Consider the following 26,019-nt stretch of genomic DNA (forward strand, 5'->3'; position numbering starts at 1 on the left):
CAGTGCTCATCTGTGTTATGTAGTTGCTATGTAGTGACTATGTAGTGACATGCTGTGGGGCTGATCAGACCCTACACAGGCTGCAAGCTACATGGTGGGACATATTCGCAACCACCTCTCTGCCTTGCATCGGCGAGGGTGTTGCATATGTGTCCTAGCTCCACAGTTTGCCATCATCCCCATATAACACCCCACACACACACACAACTCTTCAACCTCCCAGTTTACCATGGCCTTTCAACTGTCTTCTAATAACTGGTATAATTTGTACATAATCCAGTACTATAGGGAAGATTGAGAGTTTTGGGCACAAATAATGTGCCAAATAATTCCATAATGTCCATCTGTATATAATACAACATTGTGGTAATACTCACAAATAAACAGCAAACTCACAAATAACTATTACTGATAGTATTACTTTATTGTAAGTACACAGACATTACAGCAGCATTCAAGATTATCCGCTACAGGTTGCATGTTCACAGAGACTTATAATCTTATAATTATAGGTAGTAGAAAGGTTCCAGAATGACATCACTAAATTGTGAGTTCATTGCCATTATGGATTTAGGAAGAACCCGGTTGATATTTAGCCTGCAAAACATATATATTGCAGTATTCACTGTAGTAAGAGAGGGTATGACAGTATATAAGAACATCAAAACACTGATCAGATATTGTGCTTTTCTATAACTGTACATGTCCTGTCTACTTCACTGTCCACATGTACTGGATAAAACATGCGTCACTCTGGTAGTTTCACAGTAAAATGAGTAACAAAGAGTGAAGGCACCACACAGTACATACCTAGTTATGAGGATCTCCTTTAGTATATAAACAACATACACATTCACTACTACAACTGTCACCTCCTTTACGAAACTGACCTGGTGTTCATGCCTAGAGATTGCCTCATTCATGTAAATTGTCAAGTTTCTTCAGCTTGGTGCTTCAGGACAGTAGTCCCACATAGAGGCAGGGACTCAAGAATCATTGATGAACATGAGCTTTACAATGAGAAATAAGGATGTTACATGAACATAATCATCTAAAACCAAACTCATATTGATCTAATAAATCATGCCATAGGTCCCTAATGGACTTGTTGTGGTGACTTGTCATATCCCACATGATAACAATGAGTATTGGTGACTTAGTTATTTTATGGGTTTTCCTGGCTCCTCTCATCTCTGGGAGCATCGTGGGGTCAGACAGAGGTACATCGGACCCCGTTCTCATGATCTGTGGGGATCTCATCACTTAGACCCCACTGATCAGCAGGTCAGGCCCTATCTTGTGGATAGGGCCTAGCTTGTGTTGTGGGAAAACTCCTTCAAGCTATTCACAACTCTTTATGCCATGTTTAGTGGGGCACTAGGTAACCCTTATATATCCTCTAAAAGCATTACGACTACTTCCACTGGGCTTTGTTGTTTTATGTAATGTGACTGACGCAGTGGAGGGAATTGACCAGCCATGAAAAAGTTGCAATTCCTGGCAATGGGAGGAAAGTGGTTGTGGAGGGGCTGGGGTGGTCCAGGATGCTGGCACAGACTATTGCAGAGTTCTAAACCAGGCCAAACCAGGTGTAAATTCACCTGTCCATCCAATATACAAAGACGCTTGGACCCCTTGTGCACCATACAATGCGACCATCAGTACCTCCTGATATCTTATGATTTGGCAAGAATGAGAATGATCTCCAAAATATTCATCCCCTATTTGAATGGCTCCATCTACAAGCGTAAGTAGTTTAGAGAAGGTCAGTGGTGACAAACAAGACTCCATCTCCTCCTCAGCAATTCCAAACTCTACTGTTATTAGGTGTCTGTATTCTCTGAAAGGTCCAAGCTCCTAGACACTACTTCTCCATTTAGAGAAATCCTGGAGCTTAAACATACAGAACACGTTTACCGTACTTTATCATAAACTCTTTATCTAAAAATAAAGTATACACATAAAAATATAATTATATCATAAATAATTCATGGTTTACAGTACTTTCTAATAATCATTTATGCTTATATGACTTCTGCTGTACAATATTCTACTCTGTACAGTATAGAGGAATCTATTGCTACTGGCTTTTGACAGACTGTAGCATTATCTAACAATAGACATACAATTCGTTTTTGTATAATTTATAAATACTTTATAAATATTGAAATTGACAAATATCACAACCATTTAAATATGACACTGGTTAATTTGAACCTTAATATTTGGAACCCCTTTGAGTCTACAAAGCTTAGAATGGAGTAAATATTCCTTCCTTGTGCCACTTTCTGGGCTCCCCACTGATCTGTGTATCATGGCCTGGCCTCGAATTAAGACATTTCGATTAGGAGAACTGCAGCCAATCATTGGTGTCAAGTGGACAGGATAAAAAAAAAAGAAATTTTCTTCCACACTATAGTTATCAATGTAACAAGGGGCCCTCTACCCTATAAAAATTCTCTGTGCATCTCTCTGCTGCTACCACGATTCAACACGCGTGCCCCCGTCTTCTAGGGCACTTGCGCCAGCTTGCAAAGATTTAAAAGGGCAGCACGACGATAATTGGCGCTGGCCTGACAGAAATTCCTGCCCCTTCCTGTGACCCTTGCCGGATCTTCAAGCCATCCCCTGAAGAGAAAGCTCCCCTGTGTATCCTGCTGTCCTGTGTGCCAGTCCGTTCCTGTGTTCCTGATCCATGTAACAGTTTGTTCGTGTGTTCCTGATCTGTGGGCCAGCTCCTGCGATTCCTGACGTGAGTCCTAGTCTGCCTTCCTGTGCTGCTCTCCCACTGTCTCCCCGGGTACAGACTGTCTCCTGCATCGCTACCTTGGCAGCCACCGCGGGCTAGTCATATCTGTGGAACGACCTGGTGGCACCCCGCCGCAGCAAGACCATCCTGCTTTGCGGCAGGCTCTAGTGAAGACCAGGTGCCACTAAGACTCCGGTCCCAGGTGTCGGCCGCGGTGTTCCAGAGGGTCCACAGAGTCCTTACACTCCTAGAGTGTGCAGTGTATATGAAAGCCTTCTGAGGTTTATCAAAGTTTTGGTGAATAGACCAGTGTTGAGTTATACTCCACAGTCTTATTATTCTGCACCACATAAATTATTTATCGAGAATATCACAGGCTTTTATACTGTCTCCTTCTCTCACCTAGCACTACCCCCTCCCTCAGCCTGTTGTAATCTCATGGTAGCAGAGGAACTTTCAACACACAGTAAAGGGAGAAAGTGTTCTACACAATGTAAGAGCCTGTGAAGCTGCAGCATGGAGGGGCTCTCATAGCTCCCCCCAGAGCCATTCTGGATCAGTAGTATACTTTTAAAAATTCATTTTAGCCGCAAGGAGGCCAAGCATTACAAGTATAAGAAGATTACCACAGTCATGGTGCCTGGATCTATGACCAAGTGTACCTCGTTTATCATGATGGATTTTGATATATTACCAAAATGTAGTGGCTCATAGACTGAATTTTCTGGTGCCTTGGCAATTCCACTACCCCTTTTCCCAGGGCCCATTAAGGGCAAGCTGAAAACTGTTTAAAAATGGTCTAAATACTTTAATAAAACATTTCAGGTACAAATTACTTCAGAATTCTTAGACCGATTAATAAAACTCCTTCATTATCTTCAACTTTTTCCATACCTACAGCATATTTCTTTTGATGAATCATCTCTAAAGAGATTGGACTATCCAGAAGCTGTCTGTAAAGAGTAAAGCCATTAGAAATATCAGGTTCCCTTATTTCTCTGCTGTCAGTGAAGTTCGGGACTGGGAGTCTAACATAAATTTGAGATAACATTTAATATTTTGTAAGGGGTGGGCATTTTTCTACTTACTTTGCTAAGAAATTCTGCTTAGTTTATAAAAAACAGGCTGCAATGCTCCTTCTTGTGGAGAACCATACACCAGCCTGTATAGTGTGCGTCTATGGAGGCTGATGTCTGCTTTCTCTTTTTAGTATGGTATGAGCATTATTTTCAGAGGGTTGAAATTCACTTCTCAGAGAGGTGTAAACAAACAGGGAGAGAGAGACTTGGTCTTCAGCCTAGTAGATAGATCATGCTTGACTATCCTATACTAATGGGCACTTTGCAGCCTGTTTATTTGCAAACTAAGCTGAATTTTTTTAATGAAGTATATTTTAAAAATGTTCACAACACTCTCCCTTACACAGCCTAAAAACTTTTCTAAAATTACAGGTACTCTTTAAAAAAGGAAGAATTAAAGAGGAAAACAGAGGACACAGAAATATACACTGGTTTACAGCTGTATAACCCTTAATGCTACTGAGTGGCTCCCAGCAGGGTGAATACAGCTGTAAATTTATTAGGAGCTCTGCTCCTATAGTTTGGATAAAAATTAACTTTAATCTTTATGTAACTGAAGTGGAAGGGCTCTGGGGGGGCATCACCAGAGCCCCTATGGTCTCCAGAGCTCTGGCACTCTCCCCTCGTCCCTCTGCACATCCCTTATTTCCTCCAATCTTGTGGCAGCACCGAGTATGTGCTCTGTGCTGCCAGCGAGAATTACTACAGGATAGATACCAGATGCAATCCCCTTCCCCAGAGTTTTCTGTTCACTGTTTTACACTAGGAACATTTTTCTTGGACATGTACAGAGACCTAAAGCAGGGAAAAGAAACTATAGGTTGTCAATAGGTTTAGTTATCAATTATGGGGCAAATGCCTTCCTTTCTCACTAGCAAGCCCTTCTAGGAATGTTTCTTTTTTGTAAAAGCAGCATTTATATTTATTTATAATGCATACCCCTGTGTGGCCATTATATATCTATACTATAAGACACCCCACTCTTTACCGATAGACCAAGATAGACTTATTTATTCAAATTGCAGTGACTGGAAGACATGGTGCCTATAAACTCTACTGTACTGTCCATTATCTCCTCAAGCTTCTCACATGATTCTATACACACCATCATGTGCCTATGATGGACTCTCTAAAACAAACACAACTGAGATAAATACTGTACATGGATCAGAGATGAGTTGTGTCAATAAATACGCAGTGAATGGTCTTGAGCTCATGACTTGAAACTTATAATAGAAGGGATGATTATCCTCGAGACTCAAGAGACCTGGAAGGAAAGAGGAGATGTTGGTCAGCAAGAACATTAGAAATTGAGCTATGGCATACAATGTAAACAACTATTAATATATAATACACTTCTAAGAATTCAACTGCTTAAAGCGGTATTCCAGTGAAAAAAGTTTCCTTCATATTTCAGTTTGATATTATTAATAATTCTGCCATTCTCTTCCACACTAAAAACTTTACTGTGCATCTTCACCGTATGACTGATTTATTTTTTCTGAAAAAGTTGTATGGGTTATTTTTCATGAAAAAGCTCTATTAAAAATATGCAAAAGATCATCAGGGGCTCATGTGTAGTTTACAGAAACCCCTTCTGGCTCCATTGGCTGTCACTGGCTCTTTGGCACAGGAAGTGAGGGAGGAGGTGGGCATTAAGGACAAAAGGGAATTGTGAATAATTAGCAGCCAGCAGAACCAAAAGGAGCTTTTGTGACTTTAAGCAGGAGCCCCTGAGGCTAATTTGCATATTTATAAAAGTCATTTTTCAGGAAAAATATGCCATTAACAGCTATATGAAGGACTGATACTGTTTCAGGGGGTACACAACAACATGTAAGTATGTTTGAGTTAAGATCACTAAAACCATGTGGTTGATTTCCTTTAAAGAGTATCTGTCAAATGTGGTTTAACTACCTGTATTCACAATGTGCGGGTTGCACACTTCCTTTGTTATTTCCAATAAAATGTATGAATTGTGTTGCTGCATTGTCTGATGTTGCAGTAGGAAAGTGTAAATGAACGGCACAACATAAAGTCATAAAAAATGATGCTCCACAATTACAATGTAATGAGTGTGAAATAATTTACAAAAAAAACACATTTCGAAAGAAGTGAAGCCTTGTTTTTGTACAACATTTTTATAAATTCTTATTACAATTTTTACCTAACCAAAAACAATTCTGGATTTTTTATACACCAGCACTCGTGTACCCCTCTGGCACTGCCAGATACATCAAAAGGCTCCTAGGGGATAGCTCTAGGGGGTTTGCTTGTACAATTCTTCTGTACAGCAATACATTGTACCAGCTATGTCATCCTACTACACCCTGGCAGAAAGTACTAAGGAGAACTATGAGGGTACATATGGGGTCTTTGCTAGGCTCCCAAGTACCCTGACATACCTATGTTATCTCATAATTGTGTTGCAGGGGAAAGCTAGCAGTGTGAGACAGAAGGATTCCTTTTCTCAGTTTAACAAACTTGAATGCCAAGGTTAATATTAAATGTGGCCTCTGAGGGATTTAATAGTTACATTTCAGATCCTAGATGTTGCATCTGTATTATCCACAATGCAGATGTGAACTGGACCTCATGTAGGATATATTTCATTTGACCAATAGGTTTGCTGTCAGAGAATAAAAACATTCTGAGGCTGGAAACCTGCACAGATCTCAAATTCTCAAAGCTGAGGATTTATAGTAGTGCATCAGAAATATGAGATTTTAGACTGAAAAAGATGTGTACTGCTGGTTGCATTAATTTCAATTTAATTGAGTAGAAATCTTGGAACGAATTGTTTACATGGGATGGCTGGAAAGCGCAATGGAAAAACTTCCTGGCAAGGGAGGGCAAAGCAGTTTCTTTGTCAGGGATTGCAGGGAAATAGGTCATAGGGGCAACTGTGCAATATGCTCATTCTCATCTTACACAGCAGAGGTAACTGACATTGGTAGATAACACAGAAGCTAAGCAAGGTGAGGACGTCACAGAATCACAATCTTTTAATTTAATTAATCTGTCATGTGTAATATATATATGTTTATGTGTATATAGATATTGGGGCTCATTTACTTAGGGTGAAACTGCGAATGGCTCATTAAATCAGTTATGGTTCCATCAAGTATGGACACACTTTCGTCGGGTTTCCCGAATATTTCTGTTTTGCGCCAAATTGCCCCGGGATTTTGCCGCACATGATCGAATTTTGGGGCATCAGTGCCGGCTTGTACGTAAAAGAAATGGGGGGTGTGGCCGTCGGAAAACCCGACGGATTTGGACAAACCGCAGAATTTAAAAAAGGTTTTGTGTCGCAAGATCAAGCACTCACATGCACCAGGAAAAAGCAGGTGAACGGGTAAGTAAATCTGTCCCATTGTGACAAGGTCACTATTAAATTGGAGAGAAAATTGGGGTTTATGTGTATTACAGCGACCACATTGTGAATTAGGTCACACTGGAAGCTGTTTTCCATGTGTTGGTCTCTTGGAAGACCTGGTACAGGACTCTAATTGCTGGAGTGGAGACAGAAGTGTGATCAGTGCTCCAGGGCAAAGCTTCCCGATTCTAATGGGTCTAACAATGCACCAGGTGTACAATCCCTTAACCCCTTAATGCTCTGCGCCGTAGCTCTACAGCGCAGAGGTATAAGGAGTGTATGAAGAGAGCTCACGGGCTGAGTCCTCTTCATACAAGGGTGGGGGTTTTTGCATATTGCAGAAAACCCCAACCGCTAATAACCGCGGTCGGTGCTTGCACCGATCGCGGCTATTAACCCTTTCACTGCCGCCGGCAAAGTCGCCGGCAGCGTTTAAAAGACGGCGGTGTGCGGGCGCGGCCATCTTTATTACAATCGCCGCGCCCCCGCCCCCGAACATCATCGGGGGGCGGCGATCGGTTGCCATGGTCAAACGAAGACCCGAGGCTATCTGGCTTCTGCAGATTCGTCAGTGGCTCATTGTAATGAATGTGCTGCAAAAATGCCATATATTGCAATACAGAAGTATTGCAGTATATGGTAGGAACGATCTGACCATCTAGGGTTAATGTACCCTAGATGGTCTAAGAAATAGTGGGAAAAAAAAGAAAAAAAAAGTTTAAAAAATAAAAAAAATTAATAAAATATTAGAAATTCAAATCACCCCCCTTTCCCTAGAACTGATATAAAATATAATAAACAGTAAAAATCACAAACATATTAGGTATCGCCGCTTCCCAAAATGCCCGATCTATCAAAATATAAAAAGGGGTTCCGGCCGGCGGTGACCTCCGAGGCGGGAAATGGCGCCCAAATGTCCGAAATGCGACTTTTACACCTTTTTACATCACATAAAAAATGAAATAAAAAATGATCAAAATGTTGCACAGACCTCAGAATGGTAGCAATGAAAACGTCGGCCCCTTTTCGCAAATAATGACACCTCAAACAGCTCCGTGCGCCAAAGTGTGAAAAAGTTATTAGCATCAGAAGATGGCAAAAATGTTTTTTTCTTTTTTGTACACATTCGTTTAATTTTTGAAAATGTATTAAAACACAAAAAAAACGATATAAATTTGGTATCACCGCGATCGCACCGAACCAAAAAATAAAGCTGAGGTGTTATTTGGAGCGCACAGTCAAAGTCGAAAAAACTGAGCCCACAAGAACGTGACGCACGTGCGTTTTTTAAAAATTTTTCCACATTTGGAATTTTTTTTCAGCTTCGCAGTACACGGCATGTTGAAATAAATAACATTACGGGAAAGTGAAATTTGTTACGCACAAAATAAGCCCTCACACAGGTCTGTACACGTAAAAATGAAAAAGTTATGGATTATTGAAGTTGGAGAGCGAGAAATGAGCGGAAAAACCCTGCGTCCTTAAGGGGTTAAAGAAGGGTGTGGAGCAGTCAGAAGGGGCTTTCTACCTGAAGACACAGAAGCTCGACTGTGTGAGAGCCACACGTGAGTGACACGGGGTTACTGAACGTATGTTTCTTGCTGGCAGGGAGAAGCCCACCAGTGGCTAGTGATGGCCACCAAGTGTATAGTTAGAGCCGGACAGGCAAGGATTTTGCGCATGTGTACATTGAATCGGAGGCACACCACAAATCGCAGGAGAGTAATGTGTTGATAATAATAATTCTTTATTTATATAGCGCAGCGCTGCACAGAGCTTGTCACATTATTTTTATTATTGCTACTAATGTCTTCCTTTCAATGGGTTCTAATTTTTCAATGAAAGAGATGTAGTGGTTGGTTTTACTCAATTTTCTTAGTTGGTTAGATTACACCTTTGCTGTGAAATCTACTTCAAATCTAAATCAAATGTCCATGTTCTAAACAATACATCGGATGGACAATCATACCCTTGAAAGATAGAATGAGTGATCATCTACGGAATTAAGACTGATTCTTTATCAAATCATTTTCTTACACATCACAATAAAGATCCATCCACACTTTGTTTTTGTGCTTTACATTGGGGTGATTTTATTACAAGTATGTCGCGAGCCGAGTCAAGACAAATTTTTATGTTCGGATCTATGATTTCGGGGGTGGGCTGGGAGGCTATATGCAGAAATGGAACTATTTGGTTTCCTATAGATAGCTAGAAGATAATTCCTTTAGAAATTTGCAACAAATTCATATATTTTTCATATATATATATATATATATATATACATATTTCATATATATATTTTTTAATATATATATATTTTTTTCATATATATATATATATATTTCACATACTCCCTTAGCATCTTATTATGACATGGCTCGGGCAGAGTTGACCACCATATAATATGGGTAGCGGTTTGTGGCTGCACGGACACCTGGGTTGGGAAACCAGTGAATAACAGCAGAGAAAAAAAGTTGTAGTCCAGCTTCCAACGAAAGGCATAGAAGATAGGTTAATTGTCAGGCTGTATACAGCATACATGTTGCTTCCCCCTGGCCAACTCATTTCTATAATTTTATAAATTTATAATTTTACAATTTTTTGTTTCATAATTTCACATTGAATGATATTATCATATATTGTGTCTTACGTAGCTAATAGGTTTGGAAACATATGGTATGTTATAATATGGGTCATAAAATCCATGTTTAGTTAACTTCTTTGTCTTGTCTATAGAGTAAAGGGTTTTACATATACATTACCTCAGAAATATTAATATTATATGCATAGATATACATATATATTTAAACAAGTATATGTGCAGGTTGTCTAATAAAGGTCTTTACATATATATATATATAGGGACCAAAGTATATATATTTTATTTTTCTGAAAGTACATATTTTTCTGAAAAAATCTTTTTTCATTTAACTGAATTTTATTATAATATAATATGGTATTTCATATCTATGGAGACTGTATATACACACTTTGCGAAGACTATATATCATGGATACATACATTGTTTAAGACTATCCCCCACAGGTTTTCGTTATCACATATAGAATCCAGTACTGGTTTTGGGCATTATAAAAGGATGGAATCAAGTTAGGATTAATTGCACCACTATGATGGAGAACACAACTTTATGCCACTGAGGAAGAAGTAGGAGACTTTGAAATGCGTTTGGCAGCTAAAAATGTCCTTTCAGATGATAAAGAATCGGCTCATCCATGGTGATATCAATATAAAAGGCATTTTTTTCCTATCTAAAAGTAAAAACACAAAAAGAAAGTCCAAGCAGCACAAACCTTCAGAGAAAAAGAAAAAGAAAATTGGGTGCAGGCAACCTAGGACCGGGCCTCAGGTCCTCCAGTAATAGTATGAAGAAAGCGGGCAGCACTCCGTTGTAGATAAAAGTAAAAAAGTGTCTTTATTCCATAGTGAGCAACTGTGACAGCGACGTTTCGGCTCTGCAAGAGCCTTTCTCAAGCCATTCAAACAGTGAAATGGTGGCCATATTTAAATACAACAGGTGATCACATGACAAATTAGGATACTCCCACCATTTTTGTATAACTGTGATATAATGCATATTACATAGTCAAATTACATATCGTGAACATTAAACATAGTGCACAATGTAAAATACATGTATATGTATGTGATAGACATTAAAATTGTGTTATATATAACAAACAGCTTTATTAGTGACACAGATTAGTCCAGCCATTGGTCTTGTCTGTGTAAAGGTGCTCAAGTGCTTCTGTGTTGACAGCAATGTTTCCCAGTTGTTTCCACGTGTCGACCTTCCCTGATCAGCAACAATGTACTCCGATACATGTAAAAAAAATTTTTCTTTGAAAAAATTTTTTTTGAAAAAAATTTTTTTTGAAAAAAGGAAGAAAAATGCTACATGGAACGCAAGCTGAGCGCCAAAATGTGCGCATAAAAACTATGTCGCACGGTGGGACACACACTATGCGCCTGGTTCTGCGCATGTGTATTATGCCCCAGCAAGAGCGTCTGGTGCTATGGAAACCAAAAATGAAAATTTATCAGATAAAACATAGATGATTCTGGAATGCAATATTCATGCAATTTACATAAAGGAAAAGTCCACGATGTGTCAGCCATAAATCAGGACCAATTGGCTGTGATAACAACCATGTTGGATGCACGTTGATATTGATTCACCAACGATTGTATAACTCGCAAATATAAGGGACGACCTTGCTGAATATACCCCTAATAATAAACGGGGCAGACGGCATCATCAATCCCCTAAGTTTTTGACTGTACTTGTATAAAAGACAGTGTGGTCCCTGGCTAGACACACCAACCGTAACCTATGAAAGAACAACAATATGCAAAATATAAGGGAATGGATGGAAATACGTTTACCATAGCACTTGACAATTGCATGAACGGCGCATCAATTTGCGCTCTTGAAGCACCAAATGACAAAAGAATATTTTGGGAGTTGTGTAGGGAGGCTTCCACGAGGAGACATCTGGGATAGGCTCATATTCTAAAAGAAAAAAAAGACATATAATGTCAAAATTATTATATCACAGAAAGTTACTCATTGCTACTCTGATGATGGACTATACAAAAGGAACTACAGCTGGATCAACAGGATCATAGGGACCAAAGTTTAAAATCCACTTTGAGACCCTGTGGTCTCAGTGTGTCAAGGGTATAGATCCAATGTAACTCACGCTTTTTTAGAATAGCTACTCTATCACCACCACGTATAGGAGGTGGCACGTGATCAATGAGACGGAAACTGAGATGTTTCTCTAGATGTCCAGCTTCTGAAAAGTGTTTCGATATCGGGAGATCTTTGCGGTTGGATCGTATCGTATATCTGTGTTGGTTGAGGCGCGTCTTAAATTCAAGTGTCGTTTCTCCCACATATAATAGCCCACATCCATTTATTACGCTTGGTAAGTTCTTGTTCAGATTTGCCAGTTTTCACATGCGTCTGAACCGTAGCAAAAAAACGTTATACTCATCTGTGGTCAAAATCGACTTCAATTGTGTGTCCATCTCAGGAAGATTAGTTTCCAATGCAGTGATCTCCTTAATGTGATGAGATGCAACTGTAAGCTGGTGAGTCTTTTGGATTCATTTTCAAATTTACGTATGAGTTCAGCCGTTCCAGGCGTAGTGAGGAAAGTGGAATCACCTGTTAGGCCATGTAGAATCCTTTCGCCGTCCGCATCAGTGTAAGCAAAACTCTGGAATCCATAGCTGTGGGTAGACTGTTCCATTGTGATGAAACCGAAGAAAACAAAGAAAAAAGTTCTAGGGTGCACGCTTTTAGCAGCCAAAAAATACAAAAAGAAAGTCCAAGCAGCACAAACCTTCAGAGAAAAAGAAAAAGAAAATTGGGTGCAGGCAACCTAGGACCGGGCCTCAGGTCCTCCAGTAATAGTATGAAGAAAGCGGGCAGCACTCCGTTGTAGATAAAAGTAAAAAAGTGTCTTTATTCCATAGTGAGCAACTGTGACAGCGACGTTTCGGCTCTGCAAGAGCCTTTCTCAAGCCATTCAAACAGTGAAATGGTGGCCATATTTAAATACAACAGGTGATCACATGACAAATTAGGATACTCCCACCATTTTTGTATAACTGTGATATAATGCATATTACATAGTCAAATTACATATCGTGAACATTAAACATAGTGCACAATGTAAAATACATGTATATGTATGTGATAGACATTAAAATTGTGTTATATATAACAAACAGCTTTATTAGTGACACAGATTAGTCCAGCCATTGGTCTTGTCTGTGTAAAGGTGCTCAAGTGCTTCTGTGTTGACAGCAATGTTTCCCAGTTGTTTCCACGTGTCGACCTTCCCTGATCAGCAACAATGTACTCCGATACAGATGAGTATAACGTTTTTTTGCTACGGTTCAGACGCATGTGAAAACTGGCAAATCTGAACAAGAACTTACCAAGCGTAATAAATGGATGTGGGCTATTATATGTGGGAGAAACGACACTTGAATTTAAGACGCGCCTCAACCAACACAGATATACGATACGATCCAACCGCAAAGATCTCCCGATATCGAAACACTTTTCAGAAGCTGGACATCTAGAGAAACATCTCAGTTTCCGTCTCATTGATCACGTGCCACCTCCTATACGTGGTGGTGATAGAGTAGCTATTCTAAAAAAGCGTGAGTTACATTGGATCTATACCCTTGACACACTGAGACCACAGGGTCTCAAAGTGGATTTTAAACTTTGGTCCCTATGATCCTGTTGATCCAGCTGTAGTTCCTTTTGTATAGTCCATCATCAGAGTAGCAATGAGTAACTTTCTGTGATATAATAATTTTGACATTATATGTCTTTTTTTTCTTTTAGAATATGAGCCTATCCCAGATGTCTCCTCGTGGAAGCCTCCCTACACAACTCCCAAAATATTCTTTTGTCATTTGGTGCTTCAAGAGCGCAAATTGATGCGCCGTTCATGCAATTGTCAAGTGCTATGGTAAACGTATTTCCATCCATTCCCTTATATTTTGCATATTGTTGTTCTTTCATAGGTTACGGTTGGTGTGTCTAGCCAGGGACCACACTGTCTTTTATACAAGTACAGTCAAAAACTTAGGGGATTGATGATGCCGTCTGCCCCGTTTATTATTAGGGGTATATTCAGCAAGGTCGTCCCTTATATTTGCGAGTTATACAATCGTTGGTGAATCAATATCAACGTGCATCCAACATGGTTGTTATCACAGCCAATTGGTCCTGATTTATGGCTGACACATCGTGGACTTTTCCTTTATGTAAATTGCAGGAATATTGCATTCCAGAATCATCTATGTTTTATCTGATAAATTTTCATTTTTGGTTTCCATAGCACCAGACGCTCTTGCTGGGGCATAATACACATGCGCAGAACCAGGCGCATAGTGTGTGTCCCACCGTGCGACATAGTTTTTATGCGCACATTTTGGCGCTCAGCTTGCGTTCCATGTAGCATTTTTCTTCCTTTTTTCCTTTTTTCAAAAAAAATTTTTTTCAAAAAAAATTTTTTCAAAGAAAAATTTTTTTTACATGTATCGGAGTACATTGTTGCTGATCAGGGAAGGTCGACACGTGGAAACAACTGGGAAACATTGCTGTCAACACAGAAGCACTTGAGCACCTTTACACAGACAAGACCAATGGCTGGACTAATCTGTGTCACTAATAAAGCTGTTTGTTATATATAACACAATTTTAATGTCTATCACATACATATACATGTATTTTACATTGTGCACTATGTTTAATGTTCACGATATGTAATTTGACTATGTAATATGCATTATATCACAGTTATACAAAAATGGTGGGAGTATCCTAATTTGTCATGTGATCACCTGTTGTATTTAAATATGGCCACCATTTCACTGTTTGAATGGCTTGAGAAAGGCTCTTGCAGAGCCGAAACGTCGCTGTCACAGTTGCTCACTATGGAATAAAGACACTTTTTTACTTTTATCTACAACGGAGTGCTGCCCGCTTTCTTCATACTATTACTGGAGGACCTGAGGCCCGGTCCTAGGTTGCCTGCACCCAATTTTCTTTTTCTTTTTCTCTGAAGGTTTGTGCTGCTTGGACTTTCTTTTTGTATTTTTTGGCTGCTAAAAGCGTGCACCCTAGAACTTTTTTCTTTGTTTTCTTCGGTTTCATCACAATGGAACAGTCTACCCACAGCTATGGATTCCAGAGTTTTGCTTACACTGATGCGGACGGCGAAAGGATTCTACATGGCCTAACAGGTGATTCCACTTTCCTCACTACGCCTGGAACGGCTGAACTCATACGTAAATTTGAAAATGAATCCAAAAGACTCACCAGCTTACAGTTGCATCTCATCACATTAAGGAGATCACTGCATTGGAAACTAATCTTCCTGAGATGGACACACAATTGAAGTCGATTTTGACCACAGATGAGTATAACGTTTTTTTGCTACGGTTCAGACGCATGTGAAAACTGGCAAATCTGAACAAGAACTTACCAAGCGTAATAAATGGATGTGGGCTATTATATGTGGGAGAAACGACACTTGAATTTAAGACGCGCCTCAACCAACACAGATATACGATACGATCCAACCGCAAAGATCTCCCGATATCGAAACACTTTTCAGAAGCTGGACATCTAGAGAAACATCTCAGTTTCCGTCTCATTGATCACGTGCCACCTCCTATACGTGGTGGTGATAGAGTAGCTATTCTAAAAAAGCGTGAGTTACATTGGATCTATACCCTTGACACACTGAGACCACAGGGTCTCAAAGTGGATTTTAAACTTTGGTCCCTATGATCCTGTTGATCCAGCTGTAGTTCCTTTTGTATAGTCCATCATCAGAGTAGCAATGAGTAACTTTCTGTGATATAATAATTTTGACATTATATGTCTTTTTTTTCTTTTAGAATATGAGCCTATCCCAGATGTCTCCTCGTGGAAGCCTCCCTACACAACTCCCAAAATATTCTTTTGTCATTTGGTGCTTCAAGAGCGCAAATTGATGCGCCGTTCATGCAATTGTCAAGTGCTATGGTAAACGTATTTCCATCCATTCCCTTATATTTTGCATATTGTTGTTCTTTCATAGGTTACGGTTGGTGTGTCTAGCCAGGGACCACACTGTCTTTTATACAAGTACAGTCAAAAACTTAGGGGATTGATGATGCCGTCTGCCCCGTTTATTATTAGGGGTATATTCAGCAAGGTCGTCCCTTATATTTGCGAGTTATACAATCGTTGGTGAATCAATATCAACGTGCATCCAACATGGTTGTTATCACAGCCAATTGGTCCTGATTTATGGCTGACACATCGTGGACTTTTCCTTTATGTAAATTGCATGAATATTGCATTCCAGAATCATCTATGTTTTATCTGATAAATTTTCATTTTTGGTTTCCATAGCACCAGACGCTCTTGCTGGGGCATAATACACATGCGCAGAACCAGGCGCATAGTGTGTGTCCCACCGTGCGACATAATTTTTATGCGCACATTTTGGCGCTCAGCTTGCGTTCCATGTAGCATTTTTCTTCCTTTTTTCCTTTTTTCAAAAAAAATTTTTTTCAAAAAAAATTTTTTCAAAGAAAAATTTTTTTTACATGTATCGGAGTACATTGTTGCTGATCAGGGAAGGTCGACACGTGGAAACAACTGGGAAACATTGCTGTCAACACAGAAGCACTTGAGCACCTTTACACAGACAAGACCAATGGCTGGACTAATCTGTGTCACTAATAAAGCTGTTTGTTATATATAACACAATTTTAATGTCTATCACATACATATACATGTATTTTACATTGTGCACTATGTTTAATGTTCACGATATGTAATTTGACTATGTAATATGCATTATATCACAGTTATACAAAAATGGTGGGAGTATCCTAATTTGTCATGTGATCACCTGTTGTATTTAAATATGGCCACCATTTCACTGTTTGAATGGCTTGAGAAAGGCTCTTGCAGAGCCGAAACGTCGCTGTCACAGTTGCTCACTATGGAATAAAGACACTTTTTTACTTTTATCTACAACGGAGTGCTGCCCGCTTTCTTCATACTATTACTGGAGGACCTGAGGCCCGGTCCTAGGTTGCCTGCACCCAATTTTCTTTTTCTTTTTCTCTGAAGGTTTGTGCTGCTTGGACTTTCTTTTTGTATTTTTTGGCTGCTAAAAGCGTGCACCCTAGAACTTTTTTCTTTGTTTTCTTCGGTTTCATCACAATGGAACAGTCTACCCACAGCTATGGATTCCAGAGTTTTGCTTACACTGATGCGGACGGCGAAAGGATTCTACATGGCCTAACAGGTGATTCCACTTTCCTCACTACGCCTGGAACGGCTGAACTCATACGTAAATTTGAAAATGAATCCAAAAGACTCACCAGCTTACAGTTGCATCTCATCACATTAAGGAGATCACTGCATTGGAAACTAATCTTCCTGAGATGGACACACAATTGAAGTCGATTTTGACCACAGATGAGTATAACGTTTTTTTGCTACGGTTCAGACGCATGTGAAAACTGGCAAATCTGAACAAGAACTTACCAAGCGTAATAAATGGATGTGGGCTATTATATGTGGGAGAAACGACACTTGAATTTAAGACGCGCCTCAACCAACACAGATATACGATACGATCCAACCGCAAAGATCTCCCGATATCGAAACACTTTTCAGAAGCTGGACATCTAGAGAAACATCTCAGTTTCCGTCTCATTGATCACGTGCCACCTCCTATACGTGGTGGTGATAGAGTAGCTATTCTAAAAAAGCGTGAGTTACATTGGATCTATACCCTTGACACACTGAGACCACAGGGTCTCAAAGTGGATTTTAAACTTTGGTCCCTATGATCCTGTTGATCCAGCTGTAGTTCCTTTTGTATAGTCCATCATCAGAGTAGCAATGAGTAACTTTCTGTGATATAATAATTTTGACATTATATGTCTTTTTTTTCTTTTAGAATATGAGCCTATCCCAGATGTCTCCTCGTGGAAGCCTCCCTACACAACTCCCAAAATATTCTTTTGTCATTTGGTGCTTCAAGAGCGCAAATTGATGCGCCGTTCATGCAATTGTCAAGTGCTATGGTAAACGTATTTCCATCCATTCCCTTATATTTTGCATATTGTTGTTCTTTCATAGGTTACGGTTGGTGTGTCTAGCCAGGGACCACACTGTCTTTTATACAAGTACAGTCAAAAACTTAGGGGATTGATGATGCCGTCTGCCCCGTTTATTATTAGGGGTATATTCAGCAAGGTCGTCCCTTATATTTGCGAGTTATACAATCGTTGGTGAATCAATATCAACGTGCATCCAACATGGTTGTTATCACAGCCAATTGGTCCTGATTTATGGCTGACACATCGTGGACTTTTCCTTTATGTAAATTGCATGAATATTGCATTCCAGAATCATCTATGTTTTATCTGATAAATTTTCATTTTTGGTTTCCATAGCACCAGACGCTCTTGCTGGGGCATAATACACATGCGCAGAACCAGGCGCATAGTGTGTGTCCCACCGTGCGACATAGTTTTTATGCGCACATTTTGGCGCTCAGCTTGCGTTCCATGTAGCATTTTTCTTCCTTTTTTCAAAGAAAAATTTTTTTTACATGTATCGGAGTACATTGTTGCTGATCAGGGAAGGTCGACACGTGGAAACAACTGGGAAACATTGCTGTCAACACAGAAGCACTTGAGCACCTTTACACAGACAAGACCAATGGCTGGACTAATCTGTGTCACTAATAAAGCTGTTTGTTATATATAACACAATTTTAATGTCTATCACATACATATACATGTATTTTACATTGTGCACTATGTTTAATGTTCACGATATGTAATTTGACTATGTAATATGCATTATATCACAGTTATACAAAAATGGTGGGAGTATCCTAATTTGTCATGTGATCACCTGTTGTATTTAAATATGGCCACCATTTCACTGTTTGAATGGCTTGAGAAAGGCTCTTGCAGAGCCGAAACGTCGCTGTCACAGTTGCTCACTATGGAATAAAGACACTTTTTTACTTTTATCTACAACGGAGTGCTGCCCGCTTTCTTCATACTAAAAGTAAAAACAGATTTAGTCTAACCAACTAAGATAGACCAATGAGTAAGACCAACCCCTACGTCTATTTAACTGAAAAATAAAGCAATGATATGCTATATGCCAATATGGATAATCGAAAATATAAACACCAGGTCAATTTATATATTTTGATGTTTTAAAGTCATGAGAAATGCAACTTGAACAATCAATGTGATTCGGGATTGGTGCTTAACTGTAAATCCACAAGGACATATATAAAGCACATTTGGACATGCTGCATAAAGTTTGTTTGACAAAGTTGATGTACAAATAGAGATATTCATGTTTCCAAAATTATAATTTTTTAAAAGTAGATGAAGTATATCTTGGACTATTGAATTGGTGCATAACCGATATTTAATAGCGCAAAGATTATTATCATTGTTTATATAGCATGTTAAAATGAGATATTAACAATGTTCACTAGTGCCAGATTGTTATTGTTTATTTATTCACGCCATTTTTGGTAGTGTAGTGCCAAATACCTTAATCTGGAGCAAAGTTAACATTGGCCACTAGCGGGGTGTATTTAAATATGTGTGCCACCCTTTTTTACTGTTTAATTCAACTATTTGGACAAAGGAAATATACACAAACACTTGTCTATATAAAACCTCACTGCTTACAGTGCATGTCAGAGCACATGAGAATCAACTGCCCGAGGAGCTCAGAATCAGAATTGTGTCAAGGCACAGATTTGCCCAATACTACAAAATAATTTCTGTAGCACTCAAGGTTCCTAATTGCACAGTGGCCTCCATAATCCTTAAATGAAAGGAGTTTGGGACGACAACAACTCTTCCTTGACCTGGATGTCCATCAAAACCTAAGCAATCATGAGATGCGTAAAGATGAACCCCAAAATCCCTGTGGCTCAGTTCCAGAAATGTGTCAGGATTCGAGATGAGTGGATCCTCTGGGCCGCCACGGGAGGTGGTACTAGCTCACACCTGGGAGAGGAATCTAAGTGGCACCTGGTTTTCACCAGAGCCCGCCGCAAAGCGATATGGTCTTGCTGTGGCAGGGTACCACCAGGTCGTTCCACAGGTGCAACTAGTCCACGTGGCAGCAGAGATCGAGGTACCTTAGCGGAAGACAGGCACAGGGTCAAGGAAGGTGGCAGAGATGCAACGTCACGTCCAATCCGGGGTCAGCAACGGGAGGTCCAGGCAGATGGAAATGAGAACACAGGAACGAGGAATACAGGCACCCAGGAACGCAGGAACACAGGAACACACAGCAACGCAGGAGCAGGAACACACAGGTATGCAGGAACACACAGGTACGCAGGAACAGGGATCAGCCAGCGCACCAAACAGCAGGAACATCTGCAGACACAGGTAATGGAAGAGGAGGCCATGGATGCAGTCCATCATTAATAAAGAAGGGAGCAGAACCTGCAGAAGTGGAGTACAGGGAAAACTCCGCCCATGCCACAAAGTGGCAGAGGTAGCAACCCAAAGTTTGATTTACCCTCTCTACTTGGCCATTAGACTGAGGGTGAAAAGCAGAAGAAAAATCCAATTTCGCATGCAGCTGGCTGCACAGAGATCTCCAGAACTTGCACAGAAACTGAACTCCTCGATCCAAAACGATGTGCCGGGGAAGGCAATTAAGCCGGAAGATGTGCTGGAAGAAGAGACTGGCAAGACGTGGAGCAGAAGGCAAACCAGGTAAAGGGACAAAATGGGACATCTTAGAAAAGCAGTCAGTCACCACCTTGATGATGGTGGCAGGTCCGTAATAAAGTCCATAGCCACATGAGTTCACAGGAAGGTAGGCACTGGTAACGGCAACAGGAGACGAGCAGGTTTTTGTCGTGAGGGCTTATTGCGAGCACAAGAGGCACAAGAACCCACAAAATCCTGAACATCCTTGACCAAGTCAGACCACCAATAGAATCGGAAAATGAGAGCCACACATGAAGAATGCCCCCCCCCTCTTCTGAAGACCAGGTCGCACATAAGTCTTGTCAGTAGGTAGTTGCCGGAGGTCTACCAGCGCTGCCAGCACATGCCTTTCTGGAGGAACAATATGTCTCGGAGCAGAGTCCTTCCCCATAACATCGGAAGCACGGGACAAGGCATCAGCCTTGATGGGGTTTTTTTGGACGTAAATGAATCTGAAAGTCAAAGGGATAAAAGAAGAGGGGCCTTCCTCGGATTGGTAAAAAAAAATGAGAGAATGCACTAGTGGTATTACAGAAGTATGCTCCCCTCCTGAAAATTACAGACACTACATGCATCATTCATTACAGTTTCCCTGAAAATGTTGGTGTGTTGAGTCTTCTCCTGCTTTGTCTGATGGATTATATTCAGTGAAGATTTGACAAGATCTCAGTGAGGGTGTCCACTATTCAAGGGCTAAATCTATAATGACTAGAGATGAGCGAACAACCGTCTGAGCTTGATGCTCGTTCGAGCATTAGCATACTCATAACTGCTCGTTGCTCAGACGAATACTTCACCAGCTCGAGAAAATGGCATCTCCCGCCGTTTTGATTTTTGGCGGCCAGAGCCAATCACAAACCAGGAGACTCTGCACTCCACCCAGCATGACGTGGTACCCTTACACGTCGATAGCAGTGGTTGGCTGGCCTGATCAGGTGACCCTGAAATAGACTAGCCCCTGCCCGTGCTGCTCGCATCATTCTCTGTCTGGATTTATTTTTTTTGTTTGCTTGTGGCTGGCCTTGCTGGCACTAGTAGTGCAGCTAGTACCATATTGTGACGAATTTGCAGGGAGACTTGCGAACGTTATATTTAGCTCTTAGTGACACACATATCCATCTCAAACACCTAAGTGGGACAATTTATTAGGGGTTTGATTGAATTAGGCACAGTCTGACGATTTTTTTTTTCAAAACTTCCACAATCCAGTTGTGTGCTGTCAGTGTAGGTTAGAAACTAGGCATACAAGAACCCAACCGGCTTTCTTAGCGCTACAATAGCATTACATATATATTTTGTTGATTTGCTTGTGGCTGGCCTTGCTGGCACTAGTAGTGCAGCTAGTACCATATTGTGACGATTTGCAGAGAGTCTTGCGAATGTTCTGTTTAGCTCTTAGTGACACACATATCCATCTCAAACACCTAAGTGGGACAATTTATTAGGGGTTTGATTGAATTAGGCACAGTCTGCTTTACTTTTCTTTTTACTTTTCTTTTTTTTTATAACTCAAAGTCATCAGACACAGCACAAAATCCAGTTGTGTGCTGTCAGTGTAGGCTAGAAATTAGCCTTACGAGAACCCAACAGGCCTTCTTAGGGCTACAATAGCGTTATATATTTTATTTTTGGTTGATTTGCTTGTGGCTGGCCTTGCTGGCACTAGTAGTGCAGCTAGTACCATATTGTGACAAATTTGCAGGGAGTCTTGCGAACGTTCTGTTTAGTTCTTAGTGACACATATATCCATCTCAAACACCTAAGTGGGACAATTTATTAGGGGTTTGATTGAATTAGGCACATTCTGCTTTTTCTTTTCTTTTCTTTTTTTTCAAAACTAAAAGTCATCAGGCACAGCACAAAATCCTGCTGTGTGCTGTCAGTGTAGGTTAGAAACTAGCCATAGCAATAGGATAGCATAGTTTTGTTAAAAAAACAAAAACACAAAAAACACCAAAAAAACACAAAAAATTTTTACAGTTTACACTTTAATTTAGAAAATTTTGAACCCGAGGGCTAGGGGTAGAGGACGTGGGCGTCCAGTGGCTGCAGGGGTCAGAGGCCGTGGTCCTGGGTGGGGTGAGACACCACCTGCTGATGAGGGAGCACGGGGACGCCGCAGAGCTACACTCCCTAGGTTCATGTCTGAAGTAACTGGGACTCGTGGTAGAGCACTGTTGAGGCCAGAACAGGTGATGTCGTGGATTGCGGACAATGCTTCTAGCCATTTGTCCACCAGTCAGTCTTCCACGCAGTCCACCCATGTCACCGAAATCAGCACTCCTCCAGCTCCTCCACCTCAGCCTCCTTCCCCCCAGTCTGCCCCCTCCCAGCAAAATTTGGCATTTGAACCGGCATACTCTGAGGAACTGTTTTCTGGACCCTTCCCACAGTCACAAACCACTTGTCCGGTTGCTGCTGAGCAATTTTCCGATGCCCAGGTTTTCCACCGGTCGCAGTCTGTGGGTGATGATTACATTGTTGACGTAGTGGAAGAAGTGTGTAAAGAGGTGTCGGACGATGAGGAGACACGGTTGTCAGACAGTGGTGAAGTTGTTGTCAGGGCAGGAAGTCCGAGGGGGGAGCAGACTGAGGGATCGGAGGATGATGAGGTGACAGACCCAAGCTGGGTTGATAGGCCGGGTGAGACGGAGGCGAGTCCTTGACTAGAACAGGTTGGAAGAGGCAGTGGTGGGGCCAGACGGAGAGGCAGGGCCAAAGCTGGTGCATCAGCGCCAAATGTTTCAAGTAGTGAAGCTCCCGTGGTGAGGGCTAGATTTTCGGAAGTCTGGAGGTTCTTTAAAGAAACACCGGATGACCGACGGACTGTGCTGTGCAACCTGTGCCACACCAGGATCAGCAGGGGTTCCACCACTACCTGCTTAACCACCACCAGTATGCGCAGGCATATAAATGAACACCCCACTCAATGGAACCAAGGCCGTTCACCTCCGGCCGGGCACACCACTGCTCCTTCCCCTGTGTCACCTGTTGCCTCTGCTAGTCAGCCCCCTGCCCAGGACCCCGGCCCAAACACCTCCCGTGTGAAAACCACACCTTCGCCTCCACGATCCTCCACAGCATCCACCAATGTCTCCATGCGCAGCGTTCAGCTCTCCATACCCCAGACGCTGGAGCGCAAGAAGAATACAGTGCAACCCACCCACACGCCCAAGCCCTCAACGTCCACATCTCCAAACTACTTAGCCTGGAGATGCTGCCCTATAGGCTGGTAGAGACCAAGGCCTTTCGCAACCTCATGACGGCGGCCGCCCCTCGGTATTCGGTCCCCAGCCGCTACTACTTTTCCCAATGTGCCGTCCCAGCCCTGCACCAGCACGTGTCAGACAACATCATCCGTGCCCTGACCAATTCCGTTTCTGACAAGGTCCACCTGACCACGGACACGTGGACGAGTGCTGCCAGGAAGGGCCACTGTATATCGCTGACGGCACATTGGGTTAACTTGGTGGAGACTGGGACCGAGTCTGACCCTGGGGCTGGTCATACACTGCCGACGCCGAGGATTGCGGGGCCTACCTCGGTCCAGGTCTCTCAGGCCTACTATGCCTCCTCCTCCCACCCCTCCTCCACCTCCTCCTCCGAATTACCATCTGTGGGCATGGCGCCATCAGTCAGTAGCTCTAGGCACAGCAGCAGTGCCGTCACTAAGCGACAGCAGGCGATGCTCAAACTGCTGAGCCTAGGCGATAAAAGGCACACCGCCCAAGAGCTATTACAGGGCATCACGCCGCAGACTGATCTGTGGCTGCCACCGCTGAACCTGAAGCCAGGCATGGTTGTGTGTGACAACGGCCGTAACCTGGTGGCGGCTCTGCAACTCGACAGACTGACACTTGTGCCATGCCTGGCCCATGTGTTAAATCTCATAGTTCAGCGGTTCCTCATACCCCAATCTGTCTGATTTGCTCACGAAGGTGCGCCGCATCTGTGCGCATTTCAGGAAGTCCAGCACAGATGCTGCCACTCTCAGGGCAGCGCAGCGCCGCCTCCAACTGCCCGCTCACCGACTGTTGTGAGACGTGGTGGAATTCAACATTAACCATGTTATCCAGAGTTTACCAGCAGCGCAGAGCGATTGTAGACTGCCAGATGTCAACTTCCACCAGAACTGGTAGTCATGTCAGTCAGCTTCCTCAAGTCTACAATGAGGAGTGGACGGGGATGTCTGATATCTGTCAGGTGCTGAGTAACTTTGAGGAGTTAACACAGATGGTCAGCGGCGATTCCGCCATCATCAGCCTCACCATCCCGCTGCTTGGCCTGTTGAAGAACTCTCTGGTCAGCATGAAGTCGGAAGCTTTGCGCTCGTCACAAGAGACGGGGGAAGAAGATTCCCTTGCTGATAGCCAAAGCACCCTCAGGTCTGTTTCTCAGCGCATATCGGAGGAGGTGGAGGAGGATGAGGAGGAAGAGGAGGAGAATGTTGGCGAGACAGAACAGGGGAGCATTGCTCAGTCCTTCACTGTTCAGCGTGTATGGGCAGAAGAAGAGGAGTTGGAGGAGGAGGAAATTGACAGTCAGGCCAGTGAGGGGAGTGAATTCTTGCGCGTTGGGACTCTGGCGCATATGGCAGATTTCATGCTAGGCTGCCTATCCCGTGACCCTCGCGTTCAAAGAATTTATTCCAGCACCGATTACTGGATATTCACTCTCCTGAACCCACGGTACAAGCAAAATCTTTCCACTCTCATCCCTGGAGAGGAAAGGATTGTGAGAATGCATGAATACCAGCAGGCCCTGGTGCACAAGCTGAAACAGTATTTACCTTCTGACAGCGCTAGCGGCAGAGGGCGTACTTCTGCGGGACAAGTAGCGAGGGAGAGTAGGCGAGCGGGCAGCCTGTCCAGCACTGGCAGGGGTACGCTTTACAAGGCCTTTGCCAGTTTTGTCACCCCAGCAAGACACTGTCACCTGTCCCCAGTCTGGGCAGAGTAGGGCTGATATTTACAGAAAGATGGTGAGGGTGTACGTAGCTGACCATACCATCGTCCTAAATGATCACACAGCTCCCTACAACTACTGGGTTTCAAAGCTGGACATGTGGCACGAACTGGCGCTGTACGCCTTGGAGGTTCTTGCCTGCCCTGCCGCTAGCGTGTTGTCTGAGCGGGTTTTCAGTGCAGCTGGTGGCATCATCAACGATAAGCGTACACGCCTGTCGACTGACAGCGCTGACAGGCTGATGCTTATCAAGATGAATAAAGCCTGGATTTCTCAGGATTTCCATTCTCCACCAGGTGAAAGAAGCTCAACCTGAATAATGTATGCACTCCTCCTCCTCATTTTCCTCCTTCTCCTCCTCTTTGTACACTAAAGTAGAGGAAACTGGCTATTTTTTGCCAGGGCCAACTGGCTCTAGGTATAGTACTCTATGTATTTAATTTTTCTGGAGGGCCACCTACCTGGTCCTCTGTTTTGAACAATTTTTGGGAGTGCCACATACAGGTACTCTA

General features: G+C 42.1%; 1 protein-coding gene across 10 annotated transcripts in view; it reads right to left on the reverse strand.

The window, feature by feature from the left end:
* Positions 1 to 403: 403 nt before the first annotated feature.
* The window catches only part of LIN7B (lin-7 homolog B, crumbs cell polarity complex component), a 49,529-nt gene continuing 23,913 nt past the window's right edge, over positions 404 to 26,019 (reverse strand). For all 10 annotated transcript variants that reach the window (XM_072110258.1, XM_072110256.1, XM_072110251.1 and 7 more), the window contains one exon: positions 404 to 5,095. In XM_072110258.1, coding sequence (XP_071966359.1) covers positions 5,074 to 5,095 — 22 coding nt within the window. In that variant the 3' untranslated portion in view covers positions 404 to 5,073. The remainder of the gene's footprint in view (positions 5,096 to 26,019) is intronic.

This window comes from Engystomops pustulosus, chromosome 6, assembly GCF_040894005.1.
Source record: "Engystomops pustulosus chromosome 6, aEngPut4.maternal, whole genome shotgun sequence".
Classification (NCBI taxonomy): Eukaryota; Metazoa; Chordata; class Amphibia; order Anura; family Leptodactylidae; genus Engystomops; species Engystomops pustulosus.